Genomic DNA, 25228 nt, shown 5'->3' with positions numbered 1-25228 from the left:
TGTTTCACTGAGGTCAGGTGTCCCAGACAGCAGGGAGCCTGGAGCACAACTGTTTGGCTCCCTCCCCAACAGCATTTCTCTGGACCGAGGACTTAAGAGTCCCAGAAATCCCTGGTGAGAGACAGGGCTTGTTTGGGGAGGGCTCAGCAAGAGACCCGAGGTCAGTCAGTCTTTCACCCAATGAGAACAGCAACAGGGGAATCCATGTGGGGAAGGGAGGAGCCAAGGGTAGGGCCATGCTCAGCCACTGGCTTCCTCCGGGGCAGCTGCCCAGTCTCACTGGTTCTTGAGCCAATATTCCCAGAGAAGGAATACAACGACCGCCCTTGGGGTATCTTCCTGCCTTCGGATTCCAGAGCGGGCCTGCTCCGTCCATCCATGAGCCATCCGTCCAGGAGCTGGCCCTGCTCTTGCCCTCTGCTTCGTACCACCTCTCCTGTGCTCTGAGGCAGTGGGCAGTGAAGAGCCATGACTTGGGGAAAGGGGAGAGGGATGTGTCCTGAAAGACCTCACAAGAGGATTCAACATGAAATGTTCTATGCTGTTTTTCGAGTGGAAGAAGAGAAAGATCAGGCTCTGAGGACTCCTTGATCAGCCCCTACGGAATGCTCCCCACAACAGGCAGAGCACAGGATGAGGGTGCCGAGGTGTCAGCCACAGGACAGCCCTCCCGGCAGGATCCACTGCCGCCTGCTCTCCAGGGTATCTTGTGATGAGGGTGGGGAGTGTGCCTCCTGTCTCCCAGCATGACTTTCGGGCTCTGTAGCAGAATCTGCCTGCTGTGGGCTCCGAACCACGGCAGCATCTAACCTACTGGGTGAGAGGCGGCCTGCCTGGGCCTGCGATAGCCCTAGCACTCAGGAGTCCTGGCAGTGCCAGAATCGGGGCCCCATGGAGCCTCCTAGGGCCTCCTGTTGGGGCCAGCAGCTGACAGCAGGCCCCAGAAGGGATGGACGGTGCTCATGCCCCCCAACCCCTCTCTGCAGTCTGGTCCCTGTACTCACCAGCATGCCTTTGGCACCTTTTTCTACCATGGTGGTGGTGGGTTAGGGGCTCTGGAGTCCCAGATCACACTCACAGGCCTTGGCAGAAGTGAGCTGGGGGCTAAGTGGGGGAGCGGGCAAAGGGCTTTTGTGTGTGCATGTGTTAGGAGGAGAGGGTGGAGGCCAAGTAAACAATGGATCCCAGCATGTGTCCCTGGCCTTGGCCATTGATGTGGACCTGGGGTCAACACCTGGGTTCCACAGGGGTTGGCAGTCTTTATACAGATGGGGGGAGTCAGCACGGCCCCCAGAGGCCCGTGTGTGTGTGTACCCCATCCGGGCCTCACCTTTGAACATGGGGCTGATCCTCCAGACCCCCAGGCAGCCCTGACTTGAAAACTGGCCTAAGGAGAGTTCCATGAAGAAGAGGGGCATCCCGTAGAAGATGAGAATGATGAGGCAGGGGATCAGGAAGGCTCCTGGTGGGCAGGGAGAGGGCTGGCTCAGGGCCGGCTTTGGGGGATCCCACCCTCTTCCTGCTCAGAACCCGACAGCAGAATCTTTGCAATTGACTGGGCTTCCAGGACGGTGTGCCATGCGCTGGACTGGAGCCTCAGTCTGAGGCACACTGCTCACGGCCTGTTTTTGAACTTGACAGGGGTTCCCAGGAAATCTGCTCTGAGCTGAACCCAGGTCCTAGAGCTGCCATGTTCGGGTGGGAATTGATGATTTAACCAAGCAATTTCACATACATTAGCTGATGGGGTCCTCAAATATCCCCCGACTCATTTTGGGGGTGGCTGTTGAAATGCAGGGGGTATAAAACTGAGACTTGGGAGGTTGGGTTGCTTTCCTCTCTACCTTTTCTCCCCTCGAGGGATCAGGCTGCCAAGGTCAGGGGGTAAAGGGTACCTAAGCCAGGGGTGGGAGAAAGGGAGATTAGGGCTGGAAGGGGCTGGCTGGGCCCTGGTGGCTGGGCTCTATCCATGTGGGTGGTCCCTGCCCTGTGCCCACTGGGTACCTCCCCCGTTGCAATAGCAGATGTATGGGAAGCGCCAGACATTGCCCAGGCCCACGGCATAGCCCACACTTGTCAGTATAAACTTGATCCGGTTGCCCCAGTTGCCCTGTTGGCGACTGTGGTCCTTCTCGGTGGCCTCGCTGGGCACGGCACCATTCTGCGCAGACAGGAGAAAAGCCACCATCAGCAAGGCATCGGCATGAGGGGCCTGACCCTTCAGGCCTCCCCCAGTGGGGACACAGTGGACCCTCCAGGCGCCCACCCCCACCCTGGGCTTCTCTCTGCAGGCAGGAGCCGCAGGCAGGCCTGGCAGAGGAGCACAGAGGGAAGAGTGGCTGCCAGAGGGTGCCAAGCGGGGCCTCCCTCACCAGCCCCCCAGCAGCCTGTGCTGGGGGCACCAGCCCACCTGAGCAGCTGCTGCCAGCATCTCAGAGGTGGGACACTGAGACAGAGCTCAAGTTGAGAGCCCCCCTGCCCCAGTCCCTCCAAAGACTCCCCTCTCCCCTCTGGGTGAGATGTGGGAGCAGCTGAGCCTCATACCACGCAGCCAAGCTGGCTTGGGCACAAAGGGGCCTGTGTCCAGACAGCCCCCCAACCCGTTGCCACCATATCGCCAGGCTGAGCATGCTGCCCATGGCAGCTGGCTGGGGGGGAGGGGACGCTGGACCCCTCCCCCAGCTAAAGGCTTTTTCTAGGGGGCACCTGGTGGTCAGGGCTGTAGGGTACAAGAAGGGGAAAGCAACTGAGCTAGGCCTGACCTGAGGAAGCATTCTGGGACTCAGGATGGGAGGGCCAGGGGAGCCGCCTCTGATTGCCCATGACAGTGGAGGGGAGACCTGGGGAAGCTGACCCGGGCGGGGCGGGGGGAGATGCTGCCCATGAGTTGGGGAAGGAGACCAGAGTTGTAGGCACCATGCCAGACTTGGAAGACAGACTCTGGGGAGTTCTAGTTCCAATTCCCTCAGGGGAACTAGAGGGAGTGACTCTGGAAAAGGGTCTCTGAGCTGAGAGAGCATGGGCTACAGAAGAGGGGGCTGGTCAGGAAGGGCTGATGAGGGGGTTCACCCCAAAGGAAGGATGCAGGTTTGCCTGGGGAGCTGCGGGGCTGGAATGGGTGGCCTGAAGCCCCACTGAGGACCCCAACCCCACAGCTGGGACTAACCCACTGAGGCCCTTTATAAGTGTGAGCACACCCATCCCCCATGCCACGTCCCTTCCACCCCTCCCACTGAGTCAGCCACCCTGAGCCAGAGCCTGAGGGGTCAGAGGAGTCTCAGAGGCAAGGGAGGACCCCGAGAGTCACCAACAGAGAAGCCCAGAGAGTCCCTGAGTGGCAGAGACAGTCTCCCAGAGGGGGCCTGTTCTCCTGAGAGAAATGGCCAGGTGTCCCTGCGGACACCCAGGATCAGTGACACAGCCGCACGACCTACCCGAGGGACAGCGCGGTAGTGACACTGACCCTCAGTTTGAAAGAGACAGATTCAAGGCATGCAGGCAAATAAACAAACGGGCCTGGGGCTTTGACATGCTGCTGGACTCACACTGACCCACAGGCCCCAGCACCTATGGTGGCCCTCCTAGCCATGCACCCTTTGCTCTCAGTGGACGCATCTGGGGGGCCACTTTGGGCTTGCACAGCACGTGGGCACTACTGCACAGGCACCCCTGTCCTGCCCAAAGGTGTCACCTCCCACCCAGCACTGCCCAGAGGAGACCCTGAGCCTCACATGGTCCTGGGAGTTTTGGGGCCCAGTACCAGGAACCCTTCACAGGGCACCCAGGGCCGACCAGCAGAGCCTGTGTGCATGCATTCGAGGAGGTTTACAACACCTACTATGGTGCAGCACCAGCGGCTGCTCCCTGGCCCTGTATCCCAGCCCTTCAGAGCCCCATTCAGGAGCTGTGGAGGGAATGCTGCCGTGGGGGCCTGCTCCACAGCCAGGCCTCTGACTTTTCATTCCAGTGCAAGCTATGGGCAGGCAGTCTGACTGGTGAGGGTGTGGCGCTCAGCAAAGGACAGAGGAAGCCCACCTTCCTCCAAGGACACTGGAGGGCAGGGTCCCTCTGTGGGGGCTCCTAGGGGCTCTAGTTCCCTTCCAGTCCTCCCCTGGAGACTCCCCTCCACTTCCTTCCTGGACAGCAATGCCCAAGGCTGGAGAGACTTTTCTAATGCCGCACAAGTTTTTTTTTTCCTTGCATAATTTTCCTCATTCTAAGCCCTCCATTCTTTTTGACCTGCTGGGTGGAAGGCTTGTCACTGACAGTAACAGTCCCTGCAGAGGTTGTTGGCTCTGAGGTGCCCACAAAAGAATCTCTTTGTGCTCATGGGTTTGACCCAGACTGGTGGCCCATCTGCTTAACCCAGCTCAGCCCCGCCGACTGGCCAGGCTCCAGGCTCCTGCTGCCCATCACCCATCTCCCACTGTGTGCTGCCCCTCAATGCCCTCCCAACCTCCCTCCCTCGCTCACACCTGGCTGCTGGGTTAAACCAGAGGGGCCTGGTGGCCTTCTGGGTTGGTCCCTCCTCCTCGGGCTCCCTGGATAGCCCCTACCCTCACCTCTGACTCGTTGTCATGGGCCTCATGGGTGACCTCCAGGGTGGAGATTGCCTCGCCCTGTGCCCACGCTTCCCCAGGCCCAGCAGGATGCAGGCTACGGGACGTGCCTTCCACAGCTGTGTGGGTGGGCTGGCTGATCATCCTCCACGACATCTGCCATGCAAAGACATACACACGTGAGACCCTCAGCACCCCTGTCCTTCGAAGCAGTTAGAGGCAGCAGTGTCCATGCCTGCACAAGGATCTGTGTGACCTGTCCTGGGCTCACAACCTCCCACCCCATCCCTGCCCAGGAGGGTGAGCCACTCTGAGCAGCTGCTTATGTAAGTCCTCTCCCTAGCCCTCCGCCCTCTCTTTATTATCTGCTCTGGGTGAGCTCCTGGAATTCAGGCAGTTCAGCTCTGAGGGCAGAAACCAGAGCTCCCCCCACACCTTGGACGTGGCAGGGCGGGGATCTCACACTGGGGTTTAGCATCCTAGCATTCTAGAACCTGCACCCCCAGGAGTCCGAACCTCTTCCACTCTCAGCATTGAGAGACCTTAGCTATAAAATCAGGGGATAGAGAGACAACCTCAATAGATCTCCTTAGATTCTGTAGCTCTGCCTTGCCTGGAATTTGCTATTTCTGACTCTCTCCTGTATTTTCCATTAGTTCTCACTGGCTTTCTAAACAACTTTAAAAAAATTGGTATTGCTTTCCTTCCAATTATGAGCTTATCATTAAAAAAAAAAAAATTGGAAACTACAGCAAAGTGTAAAGAGGACACAATGCTGCAGAGCCCGCTCCCAGAGGCCACCCTCCCGCCCCGCACCGCAGGGGCGCCCCTCCCTTCTTCGTGTCCAGACTCAGAGGCAGCCCAGCTTTCTACTCTGAGCGATAGCTGTGCTCAGGCTACCAACTCCCGCCCTCCAAAAGCAGTGTCCACTGGATATTTCTGTGAATCAAGCGCCCCCTCTTCTGCTCTCAGTGGACACTGAGGACTCCTGGAGCAGGCCAGGACGGGCAGGCCCTGCTGGGAGCCGGCAGGCTTCTTGTCCAGGACTCTGCAGCCCCAGGGTTTGCTCAAGGGATGAAGTCCTATCCAAGACAAACTTTGCAGAGGAGAACGGGCAAGACCCTATATCCCAGACTGACCTTGAGCCAAATCCAGATCCCCGGCAACATTCTCTGAGCTCCAGTGGGGGAATTCAGGCAGAACAGCCATGACAGTAAACCGTGGCTGCCCCGGGAGACCCCATGACCTCACACCCCCTGGTTCTTGGTTCCCCAACTTGTCTTTCTGAGGTAGCACCTGCCCTGCAATGACAGAGCCTTCCATCCTTCAACTGGCTCCCTGAGCCAGACATGTGAAAGAGTCAAAGGCCGGGCTGGAGGAGCGGGACCATGGGAAAATCTTCCCCAGACTCAAGCAGTATGCAGGGGCTATGAGTGTCTCCTGCCTCAAGGAAAACCTCACGGCACCTCTCGACATCAGGCCCTCACATGGGAGGTGAGAAAAGCAAGGACGTGCCCAGTGCTGTTTCATCCCAGAGCCCTGACTGGCAGAGGGCTCTGCCAGTACTGACCCGCCAATATTGTGGATGGCGGACAGGAGATGCGGCCCAGGCATGCCGGGCTCCACTCCAGACCCTGGGAGTAGTGACGGGACCATTGGGTGGGCTCTGTCTCTGCCCTGGAGCCCAGCAGTCCTGCCCTGCACTGTGGCAGCCACAAGCAGCCTCTGCCCCAGTCGGCTGGCAGCAGGCTGGCACTTTGGAAGTGGCTTTGGTTGCTGACCCTGGCAGTCCTGAGGGTGGAGGGCAGCCCTGCATAATGCTACTCCCAAACCCAACCCAGGTCTCCCCAGAGGACATGCCTTCTCTTGCCTTCTGGAGGTCAAGTCAGGATGCACTGCAGAGAAAGAAGGTCCCAGTCCCCTCTCCCTCACTGCCATCAGCCACATTGTGCCTGCCATCCCCGCCGATACCTGGCTTCCAGGGATGAGGGCACACTGGTGGTGCCCACCCCACCCAGGCCCTCATCCTGGACACTGGTGACCATTCCGCAGGGTCTGTCACCTCCCGGCTGAGACGCTCACCCGCCCCCTCCCCCATTCTCCCCACGCAGCCCCTGTACCAAGTCCCCCTGCCCCCTCACCCACTCTCCCCATAGGAGTAACTGCATGGCACCGACAATGGGGCTGAATTGATTAGTACAAGTCCTGGGCACCTCCGGCCCGTCTCCCCGGGAGCTAGGACAATGCAGCTTGGATGCACAGAACACATTCTCTGCAGGTCCTTGGGCGGGGGGCCCACACCCCCATTCTCCTCTCCCGCGCCCCCGCCACACAGCCAACTCTTCCTGTTCCTTTGCGCAGTTGCAACTTTCTGCGTCACTTCTGCTGCTGTTTGTCTCTCTGGCTGGCTGTGCCTGCCCCTCCCTGGCACAGACCACTCAGCCCCTCTCCCCACCTCCAGTCCTGCCTCCCAGTCTGCCTGGCACCACAGAGGGGGCTCGACCTCCTGGAAAATGACTGATCTGTTCTGGCGAAGAGGGGTCTGCAGGTCCATGAGCCGCCGCCATCCTGGGGTGAACACTTGGAGTGGAGTGCGTGCGTCTCCACTCACTCACACCTCCGCCAGCTCCAGGCGACACTGATGCATCCCCTGCCTCTTCCACTGCCTGCTGGGCAGCATCCGTTACTTTACCTCATCTCCTCCCAAAGCTCTGCCTCCCTCTCCCTGGCCCTCCCGCTCCGGCTGTCCCCATGTCCCCCAGCGCGGGTACACCACAGCTGGAGTGAGGCGGGGGGCTTGTTGTGTTTCTCCCTCGTTCCCAGCAAGTGATGGGAACAAACGACACATACACTCACAACCACAGGTGAGGCAGAGCGGGCCAAGGACAGACAGAGGGCGGCTCCTTTCCATTTTAGAGTGGGGGCTGGGCCCAGATGCTTCTGAGCAGACAGGCCTGGCACTGGGTGAGCCCCTGGTCACAAGGCTGGGTCCCACTGGGCCCCAGAGAGGGTGAAGGGGCAGGGAGAAGGGGATGGAGCCACAGGGCACTCCGAGAGCATTCAGACTCCGCAGAGTGCTGAGGGCCGAGGGTGATGGGCCCTGAGCAATTCCCCCGGACTTGGGGATCTCCAGCCAGCCAAGACGGTAGATGTGTCCTCACAGAAGAACGGGACTGACTGTGCAAAAGAGTGGTGGCCTGCTGAACTGCGCTCTCACCTGTCTGAAGAAAGATAGCATTAGCCGAGAGGGCAGCTGCAGAACACGGACCCCTGAGGATGAGCACTGCGTCAGCTGAACCTGAGGAGGTCCCTCGGAGAGACAGTGCTGAGTGGTCTGCGTAGAGTGTCACTCTGACCCTCAATGCCTCTTCTCTGAGGCCACACTCACTGCTCAGTCTCCAGTGGGTGCTGAGACACCACAAACCAGTGACCAGGAAGGCGGGCACGAGTGTCCTGGTGCTGGGAAGACACAGCTTCCAGTTTTGGGAAACTGATGGGTGGGCAAAGGGTCTGGTACTACGTAGGATCTTAGTAACCTAAGATCAAGCATGAATTCTGATGTAAAGGACAGCTCCCCTGTGAGTTTGGTAAGTGGTGCTGACCCCAATGGGAACATGGCATTTTATTTTAACCTTTTCTGTTATTATTATTTTTAAAATATTTATTGGGCTGCGTTGGGTCTAAGTTGCAGCGCATAGGCTTTTTAGTTGTGGTGCAACAGCTTAGCTGCTCCACGGTGTTTGGTGCCTCAGTTCTCTGACCAGCGGCATTGAGCCCATGACCCCTGCACTGCCAGCTGGTCTCCTAGCCCCTGGATGACCAGGGGAGTCCCCACATCATTATGTCTAAAGGGAAAGTCTTTAGTCAGACAGAGCTGGGTTCCAGCCTAGCTCTGGTGGATCTCCCTCCATGTATCTCCTTAGGCAAGTTACTTTACTTGTCTGGTCTCAGTTTCTGTATCTCGAAAATAGGGATCATATCTACTCATCTTTGAAGCTAGTAAGCATTATAAATAATAGTAATAGATCATATATATGAAGTGCTTACTGTGAGCCAGATGCTGTCTTAAACACTTCATATTGATATATATTAACTCATTTAATCCTCCCAACAGCCTCTTGACATCGGTGTGCTACTATGCCCATTTGGGGAGGGAAGATGGGGAGTCATCTTGGCTCAAGCAAGTCTCCCAAGAGAATGGCCTCAGACCCTAGCAACTGAGCTGCTTCCAGGCCAGCCTCATACAGCCAGGTCCCCAGACACACTCTGCTGTCTTCCGCGAGGCCAGACTGAGGGCCTAGCTCCTGGCTGGGCCACTGGCTCCAGGAAGGCTCAGTCACCCATGATGCCCAAATGCTCACTTCCACCCAGGGTGGGCTCTGGGCTTTGGCTGCCCTGGCCTGGGCCGGGTGCCCAGAACAGGCAGCCCTGGCTGGACAGCTTTCTCTGGCTCTGGCCATGGGGACAGCAGGCGGCAGCAGCCCTGCTGGGTCCTGGCCGTAATGAGGCCTCATTAGTGGTATCCAGCTGCTCTAGTCCCGCTGAGGGAGGCCGGCTCCCCCAAGCCCATCTCTGACTTTTCTGAAGAAGAGGCGGCATTCCTCCAGAGGGCCAAGGAGTCGAGGGGCTTTGTTTGCGACCTGTGACTCCGAGGGAAGGTCCCGCTGAGGCAGGACTGCAATGTGCTGGGGTGGTGGGGCTGCCAGGAAGCTGTGTGAGGGGAGGGGAGGCCGCAGAGCTGAGTCGGTGGGCTCCAAGGAGGCCAGGATGCGGAGGGAGGCCAAGTGGAATGGAGGGTAGGTCCTAGGTCCAGAGAGGAAGCCTGAGGAGGTTGGGCCTTTTCCTCTGGATCTAGATACTGCCCATTTCACTGGGGAGGCTTAGTTGTGAATCTAGGGTCATCCAGTCATCGTGCAGGCAGGCTGGCCTGGCTAGGACGGCAGCTCCTCTGTGCTAGTCCTTGTCATCTAAGGAGTGTGCCCACTGTGTGTTGGTGCCTAAGATAGGAGAAGACCTACCATGTGTCAAACCACACTAGGAAGGCACCCAGTGTGTGCCAAGTCCAGTGCTGGGAGAGACCCACTGTGTGCCAGCCCCATGCCAGGGAGCCCTGGTGGTTTGCTGGGTCCTGCACGAGAGGAGTGCCCCATGCATGCCAAATTCTGGGCCAGGTGAGGACCCAGAATATGGTCAGCCCTGAGCAGGGTGAGCACACATTGCGCGCCTGGCACTGTGCTGGGCAAGCGCCCAGTGTGTGCCGTGTCACACTGGGTGAGCACTGGTCACGCGCCAGGACTCATGCTAGGAGAATGCCTGATAAGTGACAAGCCTTCTACCAAGGGAGGGCCCGGTGCATGCCAAGCCCTGTGCTTGCTGAGCTCCCAGGATGTGTCAAGCCCACACTGGTTGAGCACTTGCCACATGGCAGGACCCGGGCTGGGTGAGCATCCACTGTGCACCAGGCTCTGTGATGGCTGCTGCGGACAGGAAGTATCTAAACACCTTAGTCAAAGAGCAGAACAGGCCAGGGTGGGGCAGCCCCAGGCGGATTCTGGTGCTTTCAAAGCCTTCTAGGACGACTTTGATGCTCCAGCACCTGGAGCCCTACCCTGGGTGACTCTGCTCTTATTCATCATGAGGCTTCCCAGTAGCACAGGCACCCAATGCAGCAGAGAGGAGGGGAGAGACCAGTAAGACTCACCAAGCCCTCTCTGCCCAAGATGCTGTACGCATGGGGAGCAGGCACAGGGGAGGGGACTGAGTTGGACTTCGTGTGAGACTGTGGGATTAAAGCTGACCCAGTGGGGCTCTTGGAGAAGGAAATGGCAACTCACTCCACTATTCCTACCTAGAGAATCCTGTGGTCAGAGGAGCCTGGTGGGCTGCTGTCCATGGGGTCGCACAGAATCAGACACGACTGAAGTGACTTAGCATGCATGCATGAATTGGAGAAGGAAATGGCAACCCACTCCAGTATTCTTGCCTGGAGAATCCCAGGGACAGAGGAGTCTGGTGGGCTGCCGTCTAAGGGGCCGCACAGAGTCGGACACGACTGAAGCAACTTAGAAGCAGCAGTGGGGCTCTCCTGTCCTTGGCTCCTCTCTACCAGCTCCCTGTCCTCTGAGCCCCAGTCAACCCGGCCCTACATGTGTATAAATAGAGGCACTAGGTCTCCATGAAAGGAACCACCCCCACCACAACCCTGGTGTCGCCAAGCATCCCAGCTGCTCCCAGGCTTGGAAACACCCTGGCCAGCTGGGTTCCTGCATGGCCCTGTCCTAGCAGCTGCTGAGATGTGAGGGAGGCAGTTGAGCTGACCTGGCAGAGACCATCTGGGCTGGGACTGGCGGGCAGGAACACGTGTGGCAGGCATGTGGGCCAGGGCACGTGCTCGAAGTGGCTTGCCCTCCACGGGAACCTGCCGCATGGAGAGCCCAGCAGAGGCTCCAAGGATGACATATGGTAGACACCGAGGAGACCCAGGGGCCCATGTCATCATATCCAAGCCTGAGGCAAAGAGGGATGGAAGTGAGGACCTCGTGGCCAGGGCCAGCTGCCTACTCCCGCATCCCAGGACACGGATGGCAACAGAAGTCACAGACCTGGGAGGGCCCAAGTGCCCCTGGTTTACACGCATGGCCCTCAGCTCCCTCTGCTCTGCCCCACCGTGGCCTCTAGAGAAGGAGCATCCTTCATGATCTGCCCTTAGGGGACCACGGGCAACTAATGAAGTCCAGGTACAGCTGGCCAGGTTAGCTAAGAGGGATGGCACTCCTCAGAGACAAGCGCTACATGGAGGCAGCACTGGTTCCAACTGAGTGCTGAGAATAGTGTAGCCCAGGGTCATAAGCAGAACTGAGAAAGAAGCAGGAAGAGAATCTCAAGCAAACACTGGGGGCGCCCAGGAGACCTGCTATGGAGCCTCAGACGCAGCAGCAGTGGGCAGATGTCAAAGGTCAAAGGGCATGAAGGAAACTACGTTCTGGCTATCTTTTTTTTTACAAAGTGGTTTTTTCTTTTCTTTTCTTTTTTTTTATTAGTTGAAGGCTAATTACTTCACAACATTTCAGTGGGTTTTGTCATACATTGATATGAATCAGCCATGGGGTTACATGTATTCCCCATCCCGATCCCCTCTCCCACCTCCCTCTCCACCCAATTCCTCTGGGTCTTCCCAGTGCACTAGGCCCAAGCACTTGTCTCATGCATCCAACCTGGGCTGGTGATCTGTTTCACTATAGATAATATACATGCTGTTCTTTCGAAACATCCCACCCTCACCTTCTCCCACAGAGTTCAAAAGTCTGTTCTGTACTTCTGTGTCTCTTTTTCTGTTTTGCATATAGGGTTATCATTACCATCTGCCTAAATTCCATATATATGTGTTAGTATGCTGTAATGTTCTTTATCTTTCTGGCTTACTTCACTCTGTATAATGGGTTCCAGTTTCATCCATCTCATTAGAACTGATTCAAATGAATTCTTTTTAATGGCTGAGTAATATTCCATGGTGTATATGTACCACAGCTTCCTTATCCATTCGTCTGCTGATGGGCATCTAGGTTGCTTCCATGTCCTGGCTATTATAAACAGTGCTGTGATGAACATGGGGTGCACGTGTCTCTTTCAGATCTGGTTTCCTCAGTGTGTATGCCCAGAAGTGGGATTGCTGGGTCATATGGCAGTTCTATTTCCAGTTTTTTAAAAAATCTCCACACTGTTTTCCATAGCAGCTGTACTAGTTTGCATTCCCACCAACAGTGTAAGAGGGTTCCCTTTGCTCCACACCCTCTCCAGCATTTATTGCTTGTAGACTTTTGGATAGCAGCCATCCTGACTGGCGTGTAATGGTACCTCATTGTGGTTTTGATTTGCATTTCTCTGATAATGAGTGATGTTGAGCATCTTTTCATGTGTTTGTTAGCCATCTGTATGTCTTCTTTGGAGAAATGTCTGTTTAGTTCTCTGGCCCATTTTTGATTGGGTCATTTATTTTTCTGGCATTGAGCTGCAGGAGTTGCTTGTATATTTTTGAGATTAATCCTTTGTCTGTTTCTTCATTTGCTATTACTTTCTCCCAATCTGAGGGCTGTCTTTTCACCTTACTTACAGTTTCCTTTGTAGTGCAAAAGCTTTTAAGTTTCATTAGGTCCCATTTGTTTATTTTTGCTTTTTTTCCCAATATTCTGGGAGGTGGGTCAATGAGGATCCTGCTGTGATTCATGTCGGAGAGTGTTTTGCCTATGTTCTCCTGTAGGAGTTTTATAGTTTCTGGTCTTACATTTAGATCTTTAATCCATTTTGAGTTTATTTTTGTGTATGGTGTTAGAAAGTGTTCTAGTTTCATTCTTTTACAAGTGGTTGACCAGTTTTCCCAGCACCACTTGTTAAAGAGGTTGTCTTTTTTCCATTGTATATCCTTGCCTCCTTTGTCAAAGATAAGCTGTCCATAAGTTTGTGGATTTATCTCTGGGCTTTCTATTCTGTTCCATTGATCTATATTTCTGTCTTTGTGCCAGTACCATACTGTCTTGATGACTGTGGCTTTGTAGTAGAGTCTGAAGTCAGGCAGGTTGATTCCTCCAGTTCCATTCTTCTTTCTCAAGATTACTTTGGCTATTCGAGGTTTTTTGTTTTTCCATACAAATTGTGAAATTATTTGTTCTAGTTCTGCGAAAAATACCGTTGGTAGCTTGATAGGGATTGCATTGAATCTATAGACTGCTTTGGGTAGAATAGCCATTTTGACAATATTGATTCTTCCAATCCATGAACACGGTATGTTTCTCCATCTGTTTGTGTCCTCTTTGATTTCTTTCATCAGTGTTTTATAGTTTTCTATGTATAGGTCTTTTGTTTCTTTAGGTAGATATATTCCTAAGTATTTTATTCTTTTTGTTGCAATGGTGAATGGTATTGTTTCCTTAATTTCTCTTTCTGTTTTTTCATTGTTAGTATATAGGAATGCAAGGGATTTTTGTGTGTTAATTTTATATCCTGCAACTTTACTATATTCATTGATTAGCTCTAGTAATTTTCTGGAAGAGTCTTTAGGGTTTTCTATGTAGAGGATCATGTCATCTGCAAACAGTGAGAGTTTCACTTCTTCTTTTCCTATCTGGATTCCTTTTACTTCTTTTTCTGCTCTGATTGCTGTGGCCAAAACTTCCAACACTATGTTGAACAGTAGTGGTGAGAGTGGGCACCCTTGTCTTGTTCCTGATTTCAGGGGAAATGCTTTCAATTTTTCACCATTGAGGGTGATGCTTGCTGTGGGCTTGTCATATATAGCTTTTATTATGTTGAGGTATGTTCCTTCTATTCCTGCTTTTTGGAGAGTTTTAATCATAAATGAGTGTTGAATTTTGTCAAAGGCTTTCTCTGCATCTATTGAGATAATCATAAACACAGGTTTTTATGCTGGTTTAAAGCTTATCCTCACAAAGTGATCCACACTCATACCCACACAAAGGCAGAATCCCTTTATCCCAAACTGATTAGAGACTACAGACAGGGCAGGGAATAGAAGACCACTGTACTGACATTTAAAGCTTAGTATCTTTTTTTTTAATATGAAAGTCTATTGGCGATCTTGTTTAGGAGAGGGAGTATCTCTGAACCACGTAGGAAAACAAACAAAAACGGCCTCCTTGCTCCTCCTCTTAATCCACTGGGCTTGAGTCGCTTGGGACTCAATACTTCCTTTGGTAGCGATTTGGGAAGTGAATGCTACAACCTCTAACCCAGTCTGGTGGGTATCAGCATTTTCCTCCCTGAATCCTTCCTCCTAACCTACCACTCCCGAGGGAGGGACCCATCCCTGTGGGCAGCTACAGTGTAACTGACAGCCCTAAAATCATCTGCACAGACTAAAATTAGAGATGTCAAATCAGGATAAAAGGTCAAATTCAACTACATCAGAGAAACAGAGGGATGAAGAGGAGAAAAATTAGTAACTGACACTGCCATTCTATTTACACACCAAACTAAATAAACTACTTAAAAAATGAAGTTAATGTCTGCCCAGAGGATATTACAATTTACCATCATAAAAGATTAAAACAAGCAGCAACTTTTATATAAAATTAATAAAGACAAATGAAAAAAAGAAATTGTCAGTAGCATCTATCTCCTCAATGTGTCTGAACTGCACGATATAAACTAGTCCATTAGTACAGCAGCTTGCTAAAAATTGACTTTGGTTCAAGCTTAGTTAAAAAAAAACGTTAAAAAAACATACCACACATAAAAACGGTGGATGGACATTTGTTAGTTTCCCTGCTTGCAGTTCACTGATTTTAGAGGGATTTTAGGAAGGTGAAGAGTACTTTGTGAAATAAAATGGGAAGACAAAACAAACAGAAGAAAAACTAACAAGGGAACTAAAACGTTTCTGGCCTTTAATATTAATACGCCTGTCTCCAACTTGAATGATCACAAACAAAAATACACAGTGTGTCTCTATCACTGCCTTTCCCAACACTGAGACAAATACACAGAATTCAAGCTCCCTCGTGGACACAAGCAGAGCAAGAAGAAGAAAAATTACCTGTAAGCTCTCTCTCAGCCCCAAGCTTGGAAGGGGGAGAAAGTGCAGTCATGGACGTTCTGGCTATCTTTAGGCACATCCTGATGCTGGGAACAGGCGTCCCAAGGCAGCATTCCCTTCCACAGACGGGCTAGCCAGCGGAGCCTGGGGTCGGGGTGCTCAGCCCCGGCAGGGGTTCGGGGACCTTGGGATTCAGGTTCTCTGTGCTGCCCACGTGGGTCCCACATCACCCCACATCACCCTCCAGAGAAAGCAGAGCAGCCAGCGAGTACTCAGAGGGTTTCTTAAGTTTCACGGGACTCAGAATCTCCATGGAGGGAGGGGCAGAGCCGCACTCCACTTTCTGCTACAGGCCCATGGCAATTCCAACACTTCTGGCAAGAAGGAAGCCAGTCTACATCCTATCATGGCATCTACTCCCCCCAGCAAGTATGCGGGTCTGGAGACCTCTGTCTCTGCCCACATCTGAGCACTCTAGAGCTCAGCTGACTCAGGAATACTTTGAGAAGCCTAATTCATTCAGACTTGTTCCAATCAGCAGTGGGCCAGACCAGAGTGGGCCTGAGGGGCTGGATGCTGAAGTTCAGGACCACACACAAGAGAGGGTCCTGAGCCTGGAGCACAGCTCTTTGGCTCCCTCCCCAACAGCATTTCTCTGGACCGAGGACTTAAGAGTCCCAGAAATCCCTGGTGAGAGACAGGGCTTGTTTGGGGAGGGCTCAGCAAGAGACCTGAGGTCAGTCAGTCTTTCACCCAATGAGAACAGCAACAGGGGAATCCATGTGGGGAAGGGAGGAGTGCTCAGCCACTGGCTTCCTCCAGGGCAGCTGCCCAGTCTCACTGGTTCTTGAGCCAATATCCCCAGAGAAGGAATACAACGACCGCCCTTGGGGTATCTTCCTGCCTTCGGATTCCAGAGCGGGCCTGCTCCGTCCATCCATGAGCCATCCGTCCAGGAGCTGGCCCTGCTCTTGCCCTCTGCTTCGTACCACCTCTCCTGTGCTCTGAGGCAGTGGGCAGTGAAGAGCCATGACTTGGGGAAAGGGGAGAGGGATGTGTCCTGAAAGACCTCACAAGAGGATTCAACATGAAATGTTCTATGCTGTTTTTCGAGTGGAAGAAGAGAAAGATCAGGCTCTGAGGACTCCTTGATCAGCCCCTACGGAATGCTCCCCACAACAGGCAGAGCACAGGATGAGGGTGCCGAGGTGTCAGCCACAGGACAGCCCTCCCGGCAGGATCCACTGCCGCCTGCTCTCCAGGGTATCTTGTGATGAGGGTGGGGAGTGTGCCTCCTGTCTCCCAGCATGACTTTCGGGCTCTGTAGCAGAATCTGCCTGCTGTGGGCTCCGAACCACGGCAGCATCTAACCTACTGGGTGAGAGGCGGCCTGCCTGGGCCTGCGATAGCCCTAGCACTCAGGAGTCCTGGCAGTGCCAGAATTGGGGCCCCATGGAGCCTGCTAGGCCCTCCTGTTGGGGCCAGCAGCTGACAGCAGGCTCCAGAAGGGACGGACGGTGCTCATGCCCCCCACCCCCTCGCTGCAGTCTGGTCCCTGTACTCACCAGCATGCCTTTGGCACCCTTTTCTACCGTGGTGGTGGTGGGTTAGGGGCTCTGGAGTCCCCCATCACACTCACAGGTTCTGTGTCTAGCACCTTTCAGAGTACAGGCCCCCAGAGCTATGGAGAGAGCAGAGAATGAGGTGAGGATGTGGCCCAGGGAAGGCAGGGCAGGATGTGAGGGGCTCTCCAGGACAGCTAGTGCAGGCCCCAGACCACTGCCGCCCATCCCTCCCGTCCTGTTCCTTTCTGGATGACCCTCATTCCAGTTCCTACCTCACTTTTCTCCCAAGCCCTCCCCTGAAACCCTTGGTCTCCAGGCTTCCTGTCTCAATGGGCAAAGGTTTATTTTTGACTCTCCAGATGCCCAATTCGATTACAAAAAAATTTTTTTTAAAAAGAACACAGAACTGGGACAGGGTCCAATGCCTTCATTGTCTGTGTGAATGGCCTCAACCTTTCCCCTGAAGGGCAGTCAGCTTGGATCAGCACATGCTCCCGCACCTCGCCCCAGCCCGGCAGCCAGGATGGGCCTTCTCCATCCTGATGCTGCTCAGCCTGGGCTCCAGGCATCTGGAGTTACATCACTCACTTGGGCCAGAAGCTCTGGGCACAGCAAACACAGCATGTCAGGCACGCCTCCATGCCTTTGCTCAGGTGGGCCCCTGCCGAACACCTTCCTTCCTGCTCCCCAGGTGACATTCTACAAACCCTTTGGGACCCTGCTTCAGTGTCACTTCTCCTCTGTTGCTTTTCCTGACACAGCCCCCACTCCACATCAGAAGGAACAAATTGCTTTGCGACCAGTGTTCTTATAAACTCACTCTAGACATATTTGCTTATGTCTGTCAACTGTGGGTTGGGCAGTTCCCTGAGGCACTGGAGGTGTTTTATTGACCCCTCTGTGCCCTGCTCAGCCTGACCTCAATCTTTCCCAGCGTAAGAGTCTTTTCAAATGAGTCAGCCCTTCGCATCAGGTGGCCAAAGTACTAGCGTTTCAGCTTCAGCATCAGTCCTTCCAAAGAATATTCAGGACTGATCTCCTTTAGGGTGGACTCGTTGGATCTCCTTGCAGTCCAAGGGACTCTTAAGAGTCTTCTCCAACACCACAGTTCAAAACCATCAATTCTTCAGCGCTCAGCTTTCTTTATAGTCCAACTCTCACATCCATCCATGACTACTGGAAAAACCATAGCCTTGACTAGATGGACCTTTGTTGGCAAAGTAATGTCTCTGCTTTTTAATATGCTGTCTAGGTTGCTCGTAACTTTTCTTCCAAGAAGCAAACAAGCGTCTTTTTATTTCATGGTTGTAGTCACCATCTGCAGTGATATTGGAGCCCCCCCAAATAAAGTCTGTCACTGTTGCCACTGTTCCTCATCTATTTGCCATGAAGTGTTGGGACCAGACGCCATGATCTGAGTTTTCTGAATGCTGAGTTTGAAGCCAACTTTTTCACTCACCTCTATCACCTTCATCAAGAGGCTCTTCAGTTCCTCTTCGCTTACTGCCATAAGGGTGGCGTCATCTGCATATCTGAGCTGATTGCTATTTCTTCCGGCAATCTTGATTCCAGTTTGTGCTTCATCCAGCCCAGCGTTTCTCATGATGTACTCTGCATAGAAGTTAAATAAACAGGGTGACAATATGCAGCCTTGACATACTCCTTTTCCTGTTTGGAACCAGTCTGTTGGTCCATGTCCAATTCTAACTGTTGCTTCCTGACCTGCATACAGGTTTCTCATTAGGTGGCTCAGGTGGTCTGGTATTCCCATCTCTTTCAGAATTGTCCACAGTTTATTGTGGACACACAGTCAAAGGCTTGGGCATAGTCAATAAAGGTGAAATAGTTGTTTTTCTGGAACTCGCTTGCTTTTTTGATGATCCAGTGGATGTGGGCAATTTGATCTCTGATTCCTCTGCCTCTTCTAAATGCAGCTGGAACATCCGGACGGTCGCGGTTCACATATTGCTGAAGACTGGCTTAGAGAATTTTGAGCATTACTTAACTAGTTGTGAGATGAGTGCAACTGTGCTGTAGTTGGAGCAGTCTTTGGCATTGCCTTTCTCTGGGATTGGAATGAAAACTGACCTTTTCCAGTCCTGTGGCCACTGCTAAGTTTTCCAAGTTTGCTGACATATTGAGCGCAGCACTGTCACAGCATCATCTTTTAGGATTTGAAATAGCCAACTGGAATTCCATCACTTCCACGAGCTTTGTTCATAGTGATGCTTCCGAAGGCCCACTTGACTTCACATTCCAGGATGTCTGGCTCTAGGTGAGTAATCACATCATCGTGATTATCTGGGTCATGAAGATCTTTTTGTACAGTTCTTCTGTGTATTCTTGCCACCTGTTCTTAATATCTTCTGCTTCTGTTAGGTCCATACCATTTCTGTCCTTTATTGAGCCCATCTTTGCATGAAATGTTCCCTAGGTATCTCCAGCTCTCATTTTCTTGAAGAGATCTCTAATCTTTCCCATTCTATTGTTTTCCTCTATTTCTTTGCATTGATCGCTCAGGAAGGCTTCCTGATCTCTCCTTGCTATTCTTTGGAACTCTGCAGTCAAATGGGTATATCTTTCCTTTTCTCCTTTGCTTTTCGCTTCTCTTCTTTTCAGAGCTATTTTAAGGCCTCCTCAGACAGCCATTTTGCTTTTTTGCATTCCTTTTTCTTGGCAATGGTCTCAATCCCTGTCTCCTGTACAATATCACAAACCAGAATGTGGTCCACTGGAGAAGGGAATGGCAAACCACTTCAGTATTCTTGCCTCGAGAACCTTATGAACAGTATGAAAAGCCAACAAGATAGGACACTGAAAGATGCACTCCCCAGGTCGGTAAGTGCCCAATATGCTCCTGGAGATCAGTGGAGAAATAACTTTAGAAAGAATGAACGGATGGAGCCAAAGCAAAAACAATACCCAGTTGTGGATGTGACTGGTGATAGTAGAAAATTTCGATGCTGTAAAGAGCAATATTGCATAGGAACCTGGAATGTTAGGGCCATGAATCAAGGCAAATTGGAAGTGGTCAAACAGGAGACGCAACAGTGAACCTGGACATTCTAGGAATCAGCCAACTAAAATGGAGTGGAATGAGTGAATTTAACTCAGATGACCATTATATCTATTACTGTGGGCAGGAATCCCTTAGAAGAAATGGAGTAGCCATCATGGTCAACAAAAGAGTCTGAAATGCAGTACTTGGATGCAATCTCTAAAACAACAGAATGATCTCTGTTTGTTTCCAAGGCAAACTATTCAATATCATGGTAATCCAACTCTACGCCCTGACCAGGAACGCTGAAGAAGCTGAAGTTGAACAGTTCTATGAAGACTTACAAGACCTTTTAGAACTAACACCCAAAAAAGATGTCCTTTTCATTATAGAGGACTGGAATGCAAAAGTAGGAAATCAAGAAACACCTGGAGTAACAGGCAAATTTGGCCTTGGAGTACAGGATGAAGCAGAGCAAAGGCTAATAGAGTTTTTGTCAAGAGAACGCACTGGTCATAGCAAATACCCTCTTCCAATAACACAAGAGAAGACTCTACACATGGACATCACCAGATGGCCAACACCGAAATCAGACTGATTAGATTCTTTGCAGCCAAAGATGGAGAAACTCTATACAGTCAGCAAAAAGTAGACCGGGAGTTGACTGTGGCTCAGATCGTGAACTCCTTATTGCCAAATTCAGACTTAAGTTGAAGAAAGTGGGGAAAACCACTAGACCATTCAGGTATGACCTAAAACAAATTCCACACTAGGTTACCTTTGGCCTTTCCCCTGGCCACCAGGTGTCCTGAATAACCTCGGAGCCAGGCAAGGGTGTGACTTGTGACCATTTCCCTTCGCTTAGTCACCCAGGCCAGGTTTCCTGCCTCTCTAGAGAAGTCCCTGCTCATGGCTTTGGTCTTCTGCGGGCAGTCAGGAGAAGAGGGAATGTGATCATACCCTTCTTCTCACCACATCCCTCCCTCCAAGCTATAAACTCTAGACTTCTTGTTTTCAAAGCTGTCACACGTTGGCTAACAAATAATAACAACAGTGATGATAGTAATGAAGCACAGCCGCCTCACAGTTGGACATCATGCCTCTGCTCAGATGAGTAAACTGAGGACACTCTGTCCTGGACCTTGGGCTACAGAGTGACATCCCTGAGAAATGCAAATATGGCCCTTGTGTTCAAGGTGCTTCTCTTTCTTGGTGGAAAAAAGACTGCTGGGCAGCTGCTCCCAGGACAATGTGTTGGGTACAAAGCTTTGTTACTTCTCCTGCCTCTGCTGTTTCTGTTAACTGGCCCCATCCATCCATTCAAAAAGTATCACCTGAAAGCCTATGATAGGTCAGGCCCTCTGATAGGGGTTGGGCATCCACATGACCCAGGCACCAGGCCTGCCCCTCACCCACATATGGACCCCTGTTGACAAGTTGTCTGGGCCATGAGGGTCAGAGTCAGGTCAGCTTGTGATGAAGAGCTTGGACTCTGGGACCTGGGAGGAGGAACTGACTCTGCCAACTCACTAGCTATGTGACTTCAAGCAAATTACTTAACCTCTCTGACCCTTGGTTTTCTCAATATGGAAGATGGGGCTAATTATACTTCCTTTGTACCTTCTGAAGTTTCTCCTTAAGTTTCGACTCTACAGGTCCTCCACTTTCTCCTCCCCTCCAGTCCATTCATCGTCCCAAAGTCCTAAAACCCTGACTCCCTCCAACAGTCTTCCACAGCCAACAGGATATGGCCTAAATCGTTCAGCAGGCAGTCAGGGCTGGCCACAGTTCAATTCATTTATTCCACAAATATTTATTTTGGGCTTGCTCTGGGCCAGACCTGTGCTGGGTGCCATGGACTCTTCAGTCTCTGGCCTCCTGCAGCTTACAGGCTGGGTGGAAACAGAAACCAGTCAAACAGGTGACTCAAATGCATAGAGTTAGAGCCTACGATAAAGGGTGGGAAAGGGACAGATCCTCTTTAACCAGAGTCTATAGCAGTGGGCCTGGCCTTGTCTGAGAGTTACAGAGGACTCACCTGAGAAGTGATGTTTAAGAGTCAGAGGGGGATGATTAGGCAACAGTGAGCAACACAAGAAGAAGAGAGATTCAAGCAAATGAAATAATACAGAAAAAGACCAGGAGCCTGGGGCTGAGAGAGTGAGGGAGAAAGTGGCCAAAGATGAAGGTGGAGGCAAAAGCAGGGTCAGGGTCTTTGGGGCCTTGTTTTGATCTTTATCCTGAGGGCAATGACAGCCACTGAAGTCTTTCAACCAGAGTTGTAACTGACAGGAGCAACTGGTGGTATGTGCATTTTGAAAACCCCAACCTAGAGCAGTATGGAGAAAGGACTGGAGGGAGGGAAGAGGGGAAGAAAGCAAATTGATTAGGACTAGGCCAGGCCAGGAATGAGGGGGCTTGGCTCAGGAAGGTGATGATGGGGTGGGGAGAGGTGCACAGATTTGAGGAAAATATAGAAGGGAACTTTGGTAGGACTTGGTGATGCGTTGGACTTGGGGCTGAGGGATGAGGAGGAGTCTCTGGTTTCTTTTTTTTTTTTTTGAGTCTCTGGTTTCTAAGGGTATAATAGGAAGAAGCCAGTGCCCGTCCCAGAGACCAGAGACAGAAACGCTGGGGATGCTACAGGTTTGGAGTGGGGAGAGGATGAGGAGGTTGGGTGACCTGGGTTTAAGCTGCCTGTGAGCCACCCAAGGGAGGACAGGGAGAGGACAGTCACAGGACCTGGTCCATCTTTACTGTCTCATTGCTCAGTCTGCCTCTCCTCCAATCAGGACTGCCAGGTCTCTCCATTTTAAGGGTCCATCTGGGCAAAGCCTTGAAGTCCTTACTGGTGATGGAAAGGTGACAAGGTTTTCCTCTGCCTTCAAGAACCTCACAGTTTAAGAAAAAGATAGAAGAGGAAGCATAATTTCCCATTCAGTGCGAAGGAGGGAGGGGAGGCTGTGGAAGTGGGGAAGGGTCCATAGTTCTGCCTAGAGCCAAAATCAGCTACCTACAGCCACTTATGGACATCTGGGGGCCATGTGGGACTATCCAGCATCCCCAGAGGGTTCTGGCCTTCATTCTGTGGCTTAGGCAATTCCCTATCCCTTGAGCACCCTTGTCCCCATTTCCATCTGTATATACCCCACCCATCTTTAAAACCTGTTCAAAGCCATCACCACCAAGAAGCCTACCTTTTTCTTGCACTTGCAGTCAGTCTTTCCACTGTGCCCCCAGTTACACCCAATGCACACAGTGTACCTCTGATCAACATGTTCCTCGCATGCAGCCATTGTAGCAAGGTTACTTGTGTCCAAATCTGCCTTCCCCACCAGCTGGAGACATCCCAAGGCAGAAGTGTGATTCTTCTGCATCCTCAGAGCTTGGCACTGAGCCTCAGTCACAGTGTACACCGAGTTAAGGGGGCATTCTCTTGTGGTGCTTGGAAACACTTGAGCATGCTCAGGGTCGCCCATTAGTCCCTTCCTGGAACCAGTCCCCCTCACCCACTACCCTCCAATCTTCTGACACTCCCTTACTTTGGGGTTCTTTAACCTCTCAGGCCCTTCTATCCTTCTCCACTCTTCGGCCCCCCAACCTTGATCTTCTTGCAGCTGCTGCACCAGCAAGCTTATGGACACCTTATCTTCGACAAAGGAGGCAAGAATATACAGTGGAAAAAAGACAATCTCTTTAACAAGTGGTGCTGGGAAAACTGGTCAACCACTTGTAAAAGAATGAAACTAGAACACTTTCTAACACCATACACAAAAATAAACTCAAAATGGATTAAAGATCTAAATGTCAGACCAGAAACTATAAAACTCCTAGAGGAGAACATAGGCAAGACACTCTCCGACATAAATCACAGCAAGATCCTCTAGGACCCACCTCCCAGAATATTGGAAAAAAAAGCAAAAATAAACAAATGGGACCTAATGAAACTTAAAAGCTTTTGCACAACAAAGGAAACTATAAGCAAGGTGAAAAGACAGTCTTCAGAATGGGAGAAAATAAAAGCAAATGAAGCAACAGACAAAGGATTAATCTCAAAAATATACAAGCAACTCGTGAAGCTCAATTCCAGAAAAATAAATGACCCAATCATAAAATGGGCCAAAGATCTAAACAGACATTTCTCCAAAGAAGACATACAGATGACTAACAAACACATGAAAAGATGCTCAACATCACTCATTATCAGAGAAATGCAAATCAAAACCACAATGAGGTACCATTACATGCCAGAATGGCTGCTATCCAAAAGTCTACAAGCAATACATGTTGGAGAGGGTATGGAGCAAAGGGAACCCTCTTACACTGTTGGTGGGAATGCAAACTAGTACAGCCACTATGGAGAACAGTGTGGAGATTCCTTAAAAAACTGGAAATAGAACTGCCACATGACCCAGCAATCCCACTCCTGGGCATACACACCGAGGATACCAGAACTGAGAGACATGTGTACCCCAATGTTCATTGCAGCGCTGTTTATAACACCCAGGACATGGAAGCAACCTAGATGCCCATAAGCAGATGAATGGATAAGAAAGCTATGGTACATATTGAAAGGTTGTTGCTGAACAATAAGACGCGGGATTCTTGGCCTCCGGAGGAGACGAATTCAATCCGGGGCCAGAGACGAGGCTGGATCGCTCAGAGCTTTTGTGTAATAAAGTTTTATTAAAGTATAAAGGAGATACAGAAAGCTTCTGACATAGGCATCAGAAGGGGGCAAAAGAGTACCCCCATCCTAGTCTTTAGCTGTATGTTATATAGTCACTCACAGTCTGTTAATGAAATGAAAGGAATGTCATAAAATTTAGAATGGCACCAGATAATTCATCCCTGGCCATAAAACGATTGACTTGAATCATGTAGAAGGGCAGAATACCAACAAATAGTTCCATTTACATAGATTAGGGGAACAATACCTGAGTAAGTTAGTTAGGCCATTTGGCGGAACCAACTTGAAGATAGAGTCTGGGGTACATTAACATAGCTTAAGACAACATTTCCATAAGAAAAAGAAATGTATTGGTTAACTCAAGGTTTGAAAGTAGTTAGCTTTAGGTGAGACCAGGTGTCATGGCAACACAGCATCTTAAGAGAAACCTCCTTTTAAATTTGTATAGAGAAGGAAAAACATATCGCTGGTTTTTTCCTCCTGCCGCTTAAGAGAGAAAAAATGTCTGGCACTTGCAGCCTCTTTCCTCCATTTGGAGACCCCTGGCCTTCCTGCCTGTTACACTCTCAATATACACAATGGAATATTACTCAGCCATTAAAAAGAATACATTTGAATCAGTTCTAATGAGATGGATGAAACTGGAGCGCATTATACAGAGTGAAGTAAGCCAGAAAGATAAACACCAATACAGTAGTATACTAACGCATATTTGGAATTTAGAAACATGGTAACGATAACCCTATATGCAAGACAGAAAAAGAGACACAGATGTATAGAACAGACTTTTGGACTCTGTGGGAGAAGGCAAGGGTGGGCTGATCTGAGAGAATAGCATTGAAACATGTATATTACCAAGTGTGACAC

The 25228-nt window shown here is 51.3% G+C and overlaps 1 protein-coding gene and 1 long non-coding RNA gene across 4 annotated transcripts in view; one reads left to right on the top strand and one right to left on the bottom strand.

Moving 5' to 3' along the window:
* Positions 1 to 25228, bottom strand: part of LOC122681294 (sodium- and chloride-dependent glycine transporter 1-like) — a 42196-nt gene continuing 16968 nt past the window's right edge. For 2 of the 3 annotated variants that reach the window (XM_043883214.1, XM_043883212.1), the window contains exons 2-5: positions 16674 to 16789; positions 4563 to 4715; positions 2005 to 2161; positions 1 to 1462 (exon numbers count right to left, since the gene is read on the bottom strand). In XM_043883214.1, coding sequence (XP_043739149.1) covers positions 1047 to 1462; positions 2005 to 2161; positions 4563 to 4715; positions 16674 to 16679 — 732 coding nt within the window. In that variant the 5' untranslated portion in view covers positions 16680 to 16789 and the 3' untranslated portion in view covers positions 1 to 1046. The remainder of the gene's footprint in view (positions 1463 to 2004; positions 2162 to 4562; positions 4716 to 16673; positions 16790 to 25228) is intronic. The other variant, XM_043883211.1, reaches the window with a different exon arrangement.
* Positions 1132 to 25228, top strand: part of LOC122681297 — a 27027-nt gene continuing 2930 nt past the window's right edge. The window contains exons 1-3 of the long non-coding RNA XR_006336927.1: positions 1132 to 1143; positions 7338 to 7342; positions 15378 to 15387. This is a non-coding gene — a long non-coding RNA (uncharacterized LOC122681297). The remainder of the gene's footprint in view (positions 1144 to 7337; positions 7343 to 15377; positions 15388 to 25228) is intronic.

Source organism: Cervus elaphus, chromosome 23 (assembly GCF_910594005.1).
Source record: "Cervus elaphus chromosome 23, mCerEla1.1, whole genome shotgun sequence".
NCBI classification, from domain to species: domain Eukaryota; kingdom Metazoa; phylum Chordata; class Mammalia; order Artiodactyla; family Cervidae; genus Cervus; species Cervus elaphus.
The sequence above is the reverse complement of the archived record's forward strand: the minus strand, read 5'-3'. Positions and strand labels throughout refer to the sequence as shown.